At 35.0% G+C, this 12,194-nt stretch overlaps 1 protein-coding gene across 2 annotated transcripts in view; it reads left to right on the forward strand.

Moving 5' to 3' along the window:
- Window positions 1-12,194, forward strand: part of LOC145680884 (monocarboxylate transporter 9-like) — a 61,619-nt gene that overhangs the window by 23,657 nt on the left and 25,768 nt on the right. For both annotated transcript variants that reach the window (XM_081752033.1, XM_081752034.1), the window contains one exon: window positions 10,818-11,239. In XM_081752033.1, the coding sequence (XP_081608159.1) occupies window positions 10,818-11,239 (422 nt within the window). The remainder of the gene's footprint in view (window positions 1-10,817; window positions 11,240-12,194) is intronic.

Raw genomic sequence — 12,194 nt, forward strand, 5'->3', positions numbered from 1 at the left:
AGGAGACACAAATGCATTTAAATTTAAGTAGATATGGTTAACCCATTTTCATTTGACCACAAGTAAATGCAGTGCAAATCATCATTCACTTGTTGAATTAAACTGTCCAAGTTATCAGGTTGACCTGAGATATAGATTTGAAAATTATCCGCGTATAGGTGATACTTACAATATTGTAAGAGAGAAGGAAGGTCATTAATGTACAGACAGAATAGGAGAGGTTCGAGGACGCTTCCTTGAGAGACACCGTCAGTGAGATTCCGCAGTGAAGAGGAAGGATTGGAGTATATTGGAAGAGAAAGAAGTATTCTTTACGAATTGCTGCTGTCTCTGTAAATAATTCTGCACCCATTTTGCAGCACCATCGGAGAAATTAAATTTCGTTGCCAATTTATGGAAGAGAATTTTACGTGCAATTGATTGAAAAGCTTTAAAAAATCTAATATAGCCAGAACAATCACCTTCTTTCTATCGATTGCTAGTCTAATGTCGTCAGTAACATAAGTAAGAATTGTGGCAGTACTGAGGTACTTTCTGAAGCCTGACTGAAATGGGTTGAAACTTCTGTATTTCATTAGATGGGTTCTAATTTGATCACTAACAATAAATTCTAATGCCTTTGAAAGAGCAAGCAAAATACTAATCGGCCGGTGTCACAGGGATTTTTTACCCCTGGAAAAATTAACCCCCTGGAAATCTTTACCCCCTTGTCGGTTTCTGGTAATATCGAAGGAAAAGTCAGAAGTTACATTAAAAGTTCATATCATTGAATGTGAGTATATGGCCTCACATTGAGCAAGATGGCTTTAAACCCGAAGCTTTGGTGGGGGGCGGTAAAAAATTCCCTAGGAAATTATTACCTTCCTGTCGGTTATTGGTTACTTCCAAGACAAACTCAAATGTTACATTGTAAATTGATACCACTCCGTAGTATCTCTTAAAAGACACAGTCACTTTGGGGTAAGATGGCTTTAAATCCGAAAATTTGTTTGGGGGGGGTAAAAATTTGCTAGAAAATTATTACTTCCCCGTCAGTTTCTGGTTGCTTCAAAAACAAACTCAAATATTACATTATAAATTGATACCACTGCGTAGTCTCTCTCAACAGACACAGTCACTTTGGGCAAGTTGGCTTTAAATCCGAAGATTTGGTAGTGGGGTAAAAATTTCCTAGGAAATTATTACCCCCTGTCGGTTCCTGGTTACTCCAAAGAAGAACACAAATGTTACATTATAAATTGATACCACTCCGTAGTATCTCTCAACAGACACAGTAAGTTTGGGGCAAGATGGGTTTAAATCCGAAGATTTGGTATGGGCTTAGGAAATTATTACCCACTCTCGGTTAGTGGTTACTTCAAAGACATACTCAAATGTTACATTGTAAATTTATACCACTCCGTAATATCTCTTAACAGACACAGTCACTTTGGGCTAGATGGGTTTAAATCCGAAGATTTGGTAGTGGGGTAAAATTTCCTAGGAAAGTATTACCTCTCTGTCTGTTATTGGTTACTTCAATAACAAACTCAATTGTTACATAAAAATTGATACCATTCCGTAGCATATATTAACAGACACAGTCAATTTGGGCAATATGGGTTCAAATCCGAAGATTTGGTAGGGGGTAATAATTTCCTAGGAAATTATTACCAGCCTGTTGGTTATTGGTTACTTCAAAGACAAACTCAAATGTTATATAATAAATTGATACCACTTCGTAGTATCTCTTAACAGACACAGCCACTTTGGGCAAGATGGCTTTAAATCCGAAGATATGGTAGTGGGGTAAAAATTTCCTAGGAAATTATTACCTCCTCCCCTGTCAGTTACTGGTTACTTCAAAGACAAGCTCAGATGTTACATTATAAATTGCTATCATTCCATGTTGTCTGTTAACGGAGGCACTCACTTTGATCAAGATGAATTAATATCCGAAGATTTGATAAAAGGGTAATATTTCCCTCTGAATCATTATTCTTGTAAAAGTACAGTTTGAGCAGAACATTCATAGGAATCTGTTACGAACTTAACCCAACCTAATCTTGTCTATACGAATCGTACCTGTTACATACAAATCTCATTGATTTTATTCCTTCTCCAATATCACGTGCTGTGATAAAATCACCTGTTCTGCTCAACGTGCGCTCTTACCATTATTCTTATAATTGAAGGGCTGACCGAAAGAGGGGGCTAAGCCACGAAAACTAAATACCGAGAAATCGAAGGGTAAAGTGTAAGACAAATAACTGCAAATTAACCCCTGTGAAGGTGGTTCTTTTATTTATGTATAGTACTATAGATACCTGTGTAACTTGTAACCTGTAATACATAATGTAAAGTGTGTTGTATAAATACATGTCGGTCCCACCGTCCCCCACTGGGGACATAAACTATGACGAAATTTTTATTTCTTTACAGCTTTAAACTGAGACTGGCAACATTGAAAACTGATTTACATAGGATGATCGATCCATGATCGTCCCCTGTAAACACTTTTTAATGTTGCCGTCTGGTTTTAAAGTAGTAAAGAAATAAAAATTTCGTTATATTTTATGTCCCCTGTGGGGGATGCCGGGACCGACATGGTTAAGGGCAATAAACGAATATTAGTAATGTAAAGGAATTATTTTGAAGTGACTATATCTGACAGTTTAGTTAATACACACTAAGTATAATAGGTTAGGTTAGATTTCTAACCTAACGTAACCAAATTAGGTTAGGTTAGCTTCGATTAGGTTAGGTAAGGGTAGATTAGATTTCTAACGTAACCTAACCTATTCTAACCTAACCTAATTTGTTATTACATACCCGGATTCTCTGAATATTTTGAATTATGCTTTATGTATTTTACTACCTGAAACTCCTTCCACCCTTAGAATTCACGTTTCAATGAAAGTGCAATGACAAAAATCCATAATGCCACCCGTTTCCCACATCCAAAGAGAATTTGGTTTTAAACACTATCGGGATGGATCACCATTCATTTCAGTAACTCGGAAAATTATGGACTGGACACCAATTTCGGCAGTTTTCTATTATTTGTCGTCTCCTTCCTACCTCCTCCCACCGCGAGTCAAAAATATAAGATTCTAAGCTAGGGATAGGTGCATTAAAGTACCAAAAATCACTAAAGTTGATTCAGAAGAAGTTAGTCGTCAAACATTGTTATAATGATTTTTGTTTATATGAATAGAAAATTCTCCCTCTTCCCCTTAAATGGAAATTTCCATAAGCAATGGAAATGTTTTCACTTAAGTTTAACGAGAAGTTTCATCTTTCTAACTTGATAGGCTTCTTAGATACTATATTTTAATTGCAAATTTTGAACCCCTTCTACCCTATTAGTATTTGCCCTTTAATCAAAGTAATGCGATAAAAATGTTAGTTAGGTGAACTCATTTACTAAAAATTATAAATATCTGCAGAAGGTCTAGGAAAAGTTAGTGAGCAAACATTATATTCATTCATATTTGTATAGATAATTAATCATTATTGACGATATTGATTGATTTATGAAATAATATTGTCTCATCTGCGAGTAGAGAACTCATTCGTTCCATTGGGAAAGACAGGGAAATTCATAATTATGTTGTTTTGAATCCAGTTTTACGAGTAAAGCGCGAAGTGTAACAAGCAGGCAAGTGAAAAAATTCTTCGTAGATAACTCCACATGACGTCATTGACAGGGAGCCAATCAGAACGCTAATCGCGAACTGGGTCTACCTGTTATTTTATATACCTTGCTACGGTGTGGTATCACTTAATAATGTAACATTCGATTGTGTCTTTGAAGTAACCAATAACCGACAGGGAGTAATAATTTCATAGGAAATTATTACCCCCTTACCAAATCTTCGGATCTGAAGCCAAATTGACCAAAGTTACTGTGTCTGTTAAGAGATACTACGGAGTGGTATCAATTTAGAATGTAACATTTGAATTTGTCTTTGAAATAACCAATAACCGACAGGGGGCTAAAAACTACCTAGGAAATTTTTACTCCCTACCAAATCTTCGGATTTGAAGCCATATTTTCCAAAGTAACTGTGTCTGTTAAGAGATAGTACGGAGTTGTATCGATTTATAATGTAACATTTGAGTTTGCCTTTGAAGTAACTAGAATCCGACAGGAACGTAATAATTTTCTAGGAAAATTTTACACCCTACCGGTACCAAATCTTCGGATTTAAAACCATCTTGCTCTAGTGGCTGTGTCTGTTAAGAGATACTACGGAGTGGTATCAATTTATAATGTAACATTTGACTTAGTTTTTGAAGTAACCAATAACCGACAGAGGGGTAATAATTTCCTAGGAAATTTTTACCTCCCTTCCAAATCTTCGGATTTAAAGCCATCTTGCCCTATTGGCTGTGTCTGTTAATAGATACCACGGAGTGCTGTCAATTTACAATTTAACATTTGAATTTGTGTTTGAAGTAACCAATAACCGAAAGGGGAGTAATAATTTTCTAGGAAATTTTTTATCCCCCTTCCAAATCTTCGGATTTAAAGCGATCTTGCCGAAAGTTACTGTGTCTCTTAAGAGATACTACGGAGTGGTATTAATTAATAATGTAACATTTGAGTTTGTCTTTGAAGTAATCAATTTAATAGGGGATGATAGGAGAACAGTAGAAATAAATGCAGAGATCTTATTAAACGCTGGCAGGGATATGGGTTTAGAAGTAAATGCAGAGAAGACTAAATACATGGAAGTGTGTCGGGACCGTAATACGGCAAATTGTGGAGGCGTTAAAATATTAAATAATGCTTTTGAGAAAGTGGATACTTTCAAATATTTAGGATCAATATTAACAGACGAAAATCATATTCACGAAGAAATTAAATGTCGACTAAAAGCAGGGAATTCGTGTTACTACTCGGTTCAAAATCTCTTGTCGTCGCGAATTCTGTCAAGGAATTTGAAGCTTAAAATATATAAAACTATAATCATGCCTGTTGTTCTGTATGGTTGCGAAACATGGTCGCTTACTCTGAGGGAAGAACATAGACTGAAAGTGTTTGAGAACAGGATCCTGAGAAGAATATTCGGACCCAAGAGGAACGAGAGTGGGGAATGGCGGAAGCTTCATAACAAGGAACTACATAGTTTATACGGTTTACCCAACATTGTTAGGGTCGTCAAGTCTAGGAGGCTTAGGTGGGCAGGTCATGTAGCTAGAATGGAAGAAAGTAGAAACGCTTTCAAAGTCTTGACTGGTAGACCCATAGGAAAACGACCATTAGGAAGACCTAGGCGCAGATGGGAGGATAATATTAAGATGGATCTCGCAGAGATTGGAATACAAAGTAGAAACTGGATGCAATTAGCTAAGGATAGAAGTCAGTGGAGATCTTTTGTGAACGCGGCACTGAACCTCCGGGTTCCATAGGCCATAGAGTTAGTTAGTTAGTTAGTAATCAATAACCGACAGCGGGGTAATAATACCTAGGAAATTATTACCCCCTACCAAATCTTCTGATTTAAAGCCATCTTGCCCAAAGTGATTGCATACAATGAGAGATCACATTCTATGATATGAATTTTTAATGTGACTTCTGACTTTTTCTTTGAAATTACCAGAAACCGACAAGGGGGGTAAAGATTTCCAGGGGGTAAACTTTCCAGCGGGTAAAAGTTTCCAGGGGTAAAAATTTCCTCTGACACCGGAAATCATTAATACTTGCACTTGCGATATTACTGGTTTTAGGGAATGCTAGGACTTCAGTTGTTTTCCAAGCAGATGGAAAAATGCCGCTCATAAGAGAACAGTTGAAAGTAATAGTAATTGAACTTAGTACAAAATGCAAAATTTTCTTAATAAATTGAATATTAATCTGGTCATCACCAGTAGAATTTAATTTTATTTTATTGGTGGTCAGCATGACCGTTAGAGGACACATATTCAAAGGAAAATACGTTTCCTGTACATTCTGGGTTTCCCAGTTATATATAATTTTAGAATCTGTATTATTTGATTTCACAAAAATGGTTATTAAGATCATCTGCAATGTATGTATTGCTAGCAATGTTTTGTTTCCTATTGTTCTTGATCCCTAATAGATTTAATTTTTTCTACATTTTCGAGTTAGTAGTGCTGCACACTACATTCGAGGCAAATTCCATTTTGACTTTTCTAATTAAATGAGTAGATCTATTTCGCAAGATTTTATATTTAAAAAAAAAATAGTTATCGGCATGTACTGGATTATCTTTGCGAGACTTCGTGTATTGTCTATAAGGAAAATCGCGTTTAACCATTAAATTTAGAATTTCTTTAGTTATTCACGGGGAAGAAGGTCGCGATACTTTGCCTTTAATGAGTGGGACATGCTTATCGAGCAGTGTTAATATCGCGTATTAAAGAAATAAAGTTTTCGTTCTATAGACGAAAATCGTCGATTGCCTGCCAAGTAATTTTTTCCGCATCAATGAGTTGATTGAGTTGATTTTGAGATTAACGTCCCTTTTCAGCAGCGAGGCTATATGAGACGTGGACCTACTGATTAACGTGGAAACCGAATCACATGAGCTCCCGCCGGGAATCGAAACCGGGACGCCCGCGCCGAAGGCGCGCATGCTAGCCATTTACCCACGGAGGAGCAAAAGAGAAGAGCAGCTTCATTCATTTTATTTGAATTTCTGTACAAGGAACGTTTTGACCCTCTTTTCGGTGAATGTATGGAGTAACAGGCGAACACTAGATCTTAGTATGATATGTTTGCAATTGGTAATTGCCCATGGTGAACAATTTTGTGCGGATTGTTAGTTAAGATGAGGTCGAGTAGTGAATGTGATGTAGCAGTATGGAAAATGGGGAAGCGCACATTGAAAGTTAAAGCCGGATAAAACATCACGAAATGTTTCATTTTCACTGTTCAACTTTAGCATGTTAAAATTAAAATCACAGACAAATAGTCAATTTTCATAAAAGGACAAATGTTGCAATATTTTATCTTCGAAATTTTTAAAACTTGCTTTAGGCGGTCTGAACACCGAATAGATTAGAATTTTTATTCCAGAAACTGCATTCAACGATAATGTATTCAGTACAGAAGCCGTATTCCTGTGGCAACATAGTCAGAATTTTCTTATTAATGTCATCTCTCACATAAATACCAACTCCATCAGCACGTTTTTAGTGTATCTGGAGGTCCTAAAGCCATCTCCTCATAGCATCCCAAATATGCTCGATTGGATTCAATTTGCCGAATTTCCTCTCGTTCCAAGAGCTTCACCACTTTCAACGTTCGATGCGGTCACGCATTATCCTCTATAAAGAAGTAGCTGGAGTCAACTGCATCTGTTGAAACACACACACAGAGAAGGAGTACAATATTACAATAACGTTGATAAATGAGTGTACCGCGTTCAAAAAATGGGAGACCCATGTAACATTATGTACTACAGAATCATAACTTATACTTGATCTGGTTTCATCGGAGAAGGAAGCTTATCTCAACTACTCGGTCCAATCCTGGTGTTCTTGGCACTACTACAAATGGTGGAGAAGTGGAGACTTCAAGTCCTCTTAGAGGTGATTGCAATTGCACCCGCTGTTTATTGTCGATCTATTGTTACCTGTTGCACAATGTCGTCTGCTGATGTAGTTGATCACGATCCACCACCGATTTTATTTATAATAATAATAATAATAATAAAGAATTTTATTGTCGTTAAGCTATACATAGCAATAGACAACGTCAAAATGCGATACAATATTGATACGTAAGTATAAATAAATAATGATATATAACTAAATTAATGATGAAATGACGTTACAAAATAAATTACAATAACAATATACATATTAAATACAAGCTCAACACGAGATTACAAAATACGTTACACTTCTATTGAACAATTAAAATACTCCTGTAATGAATAAAAGGGCGTTGCAACTAACCAATTGTATAACTTACTTTTAAATCTATCTATATGTTCATCTTTTAGTGATGCAGGCAACTTGTTATACAGTTTTATTCCAACTGTCTCATAACTGTTCAATGATTTGGACAATCGTTGATATGGGACATTTATGAATTTACTGCTTCTAGTATTATACGAGTGGATGTCTTGCCTGAGTTGTAAATTTTGGTGATTGCTTTTTATATAGAGGAGTACTGTGTAAATGTATAGATTGATTATTGTCATAATTTTAAGATTGATAAACAAAGGTCTGCAATGAGCTAATTTGTCTACGTTTGAAATAATTCTGATGGCCTTTTTCTGTATTAAAAGAATGCTATTTACATGATAATTGTTACCCCAAAATAATATACCATACAAAATTATACTTTGAAAAAAAGCAAAGTAAGCCGATCTGACATAGTTATCAGGAACATGATTTTTTAGTTGTTTTAGCAGATATATTACTCTTGAGAGTCTTCCAGAAATATAATTAATATGCTGTTCCCACGATAACTTGTTGTCAATATATATACCTAGGAACTTCACACATGTTGAGTTATTCTCAGCAGGCACTTCTTTTAGACTAAAAGTCATATGTTGAGTTTTATTCTCGTTAAGTAAAAAACCATTAGCCTTAAACCAAATCACAACCTGATCCCAAGTATTTTCAGTTATAGAATTAAGTCTACTAAGATCAGGACTAGTATTTAGGAAGGTCGTATCGTCAGCATATAGTATAGAGTAAGCAGATAAAAAGTAAGGTAGATCATTTATCATTAGTAAAAATAGAAGTGGCCCAAGTACTGAACCTTGGGGTACTCCGTATTTAACTGATGCAATACCAGATTTATTGTTATTTACAAAAACAATTTGTTTACGGTTTTCTAAGTAAGACTTGAATAATCTAAAACTTAAACCCTTGATACCGTAGTACTCTAATTTTTTAAGGAGAATTGTGTGTTCAACACAATCAAAGGCTTTGCTTAAATCACAAAATGTTGCCTGAACAAAATCCTTGTTTTCAAACCCTCTAATAACCCTCTTTACCAACGAATCAATCGCTCCAACAGTAGATCTACCCTTTACAAAACCAAATTGTGAATCACTAATTAGGTTATACTTATCAAGATAATCACATAACTGCATATGTATCACAGTTTCAAGAATTTTTGAGAAGACTGGTACCAGAGAAATTGGTCGATAACTAGATGGACAATTCTCGGGTCCCTTTTTATATACAGGCACAACTCGTGATAATTTTAAAACTTCGGAGAAGATTCCCTGTGTTAGACATTGGTTAATGCAATGTGTAAGCGGCAGAACAATACAATCAATAACTTTTTTAATTAGATTACTCGACAATCCATAAACATCAACACTGTTTGAACACTTAAAGTTATTTACAATGTTGAGAACTACTTGGGGAGATATATTTCTGAATACAAAACTATCGTGTATAGGATTTACAGATTGTTCCATTAGATTGACTGCTGTTACATCAGGTTTGTCAATATTATTGTGTACTTCATCTACAGAATTTACGAAATAATTACTAAAATCTTCTGGATTGGGGTAAAGACAGTCCTGATTACTCTTAACTATAGAATTAATTACATTCCAAGCTTGTTTACACTTATTAACAGACGATTCGATTTTTGCCGAAGTATACTGCTTTCTCGCTTCATTAACAGCTTGCTTATATGTATTCCTAGCTTTCGTACAGCATTGCTTTTGTTTCGGAATGTTCCTCATGCACTTGAAACTACTGTGGGCAATACCAAACTTCTAAGCCATACTTGTCACACTTCGTCGTTCTAATTTCCCGACAATTCTTCAACCTGTGAAGTCACTTAAATCTTTTCTTCGGGCCATTGTGTTAGTACGCCACCACAACACACCTTAATAGCTCTCAGACCGACACACGTTGTCTCGTTCTTTTCATTCAACTGCTTCATTCAGAAGCAGATGCATTCGGCGCTACAATCACGCTGACCTCTGGCTATTTAGCATCTAGCTCCCTGTGCATGCGTGGGAGACGTCTGGCAATATGCTGCAGGGTTTACCTTCATCTATCTCATCCTTAATTTTTGCACACCAATGTATATAGGTTCAAACAGCAATGTTTTCGAAAATCATGTTCGACACCTATAAAGGTACTTGCCTCGAATATAAATCGCGTAGTGTTCAGGTCCCACTTTAAATATGTCATGCCTTGACTTCGGTACTGAAAAGGAACATTACACTGCAATCAAAAAATAATGTATATTTTATAAGAGAAAATTAATAATACTGTCAAATTCTTTGCTTGACATTCATTTAAAATAATTTCTAAGGGAATTAGTACTATAAAATATGTAATCAAAGATAATTATTGCATTGAGGGGGTTGGACATTCTGAAAATCTTGTACTGAAAATCATTACATAATTGTTTGAGTGATTTTCAACAATATTCAGCTTCCTATTTCCAATTGCCTCTAAGAGATTATTGTTTTATTTACCAGATTGACATACTAAATTACATTCAGTCATCATTTTTGCTACATTTTACTCAAATACTTTCAGTCTAATTGATTATAGTGTTTATTTCTTTCTTCTTTTGTCTTCTTTTCACATAACCTATTATTTTCCCTGCTTAACCTTCTACTAATGGATATTGCCCATTAGTTTCGAACAATTTTTGAAGAAGAATAACATTCCAAATTACTTAAATCTTACTTAAACTTTTCTGGGCTCAGGCTGAGACATATAATCATGTTCACTATAAAGGTTCGGATAAAATTAAACTTATTTAGGTGAACTTAACCAGAGAATACTATTTAATATTGCTTTATATTAATCACATGTATGTCTACAGTAGAATAGTGTCTGTATAGGAACAATATGTACTTCATTATTTTCAGGCAGTCATCTGTAAATTTCGGAAGTAGCATCTTGATGTTTGACAATGGATTAACAGAGCATTTGGAACAAGTAGCTGCAGCAGCAAATAAGAACAGAAGAAGAGGAAGAATAAAAAGATGGACAGTTTGGTCAAAAATTGTTGATCTGTTTGATCTTACACTTTTGAAAGATCTTTCGTATGTAAATATTGTTCTCGGCATATCTTTGTCTTTCCTTTCTGATACAAACTTTTTCACAATATATCCGTTTTTCCTGTCTTCCATTGGGTTTACCAGAACAGAAATGGCCTTGTGTATGTCAATTACAGCTGGCGCTGATGTATTGTCAAGAATAATTATTCCATTGTCTGCAGACAAGTTGAAATTAAGGAAACGTACTGTTTATCTCTTGGGAAGTTTAACTTCTGCAATTGCTAGATCAGGTAAGCGAGAATATAATAATATATTCCACATAATTTCAGTTGTTTAGAATTATATAAATTGAACTTTTGGTGTTCAATCCATGATTAATTTTACTTAAACTGGCGTTTCAATGGCAACTCCATTTACCATCAGAGTAACAATAAATAAGAGCATTGTGCAATTATTGTGGTATAACTTTCTTACTGTTATACTTTTTAACATCTAAAAATCAAATATTGTTACGATGTTATGTTTAATTCAGATTCATAATCTTAACCATTTTCCTGATTTTTCTTTTTCTTCACTGTTTTTCTGTAATAAGATATTTTAAATTTCACTTAATGTCTAACATTATTCTTTATTCAAGGTGCTAACATTATCACTTTTTTTTTATTTATTTTACTTCTCTTCCTAACCTTCTATATTAATGAACGGTTCTACTAATGACTAATGTACTTCCACACAGAATTGGTTTTCTTCTAGTGCATGATGCGCTCATTCTTGTTATATAGGTCCGGTTATTCTTTGCATATCTTATTTGTTCAATATGTATGTTAGGCCACTTTGAACTGAATAAATACCTAATCGTTCATCTTTCACAAAGCACGGTACTCATATTTATCTTATCTTATTTGTTCACACAAGTATTGTTCCTGTTTCATACTTTTTTAAAAAAAATAAAGGTATTGAAAATGGATTCGAAAGCATCAAGCCCGCAACCAGCCAAAGAGGTTGGGGGGGGGGCTTGAATATGTTAGGGGCCAAGTCGCCAAAAATTATCTTACAAATATTTAAATTCTGTTTTTTGAATTAATAATAGAAATTTGTATTGAGGCCTGTGAGGCTACGAAAATTTTAGGGGGTCCGGCCTCCCTAGCCCCCCTCTAGTTGCAGACCTGGAAAGCATACTATTGTCTTTCTTCTTCCGGATTCTTCCAAATTTATGCATTCTTTGGATTTTTGTTATTGCTTTAT

The sequence above is a fragment of the Thermobia domestica genome, chromosome 3 (genome assembly GCF_964235325.1).
Source record: "Thermobia domestica chromosome 3, izTheDome1.hap1.1, whole genome shotgun sequence".
Taxonomy (NCBI): Eukaryota; Metazoa; Arthropoda; class Insecta; order Zygentoma; family Lepismatidae; genus Thermobia; species Thermobia domestica.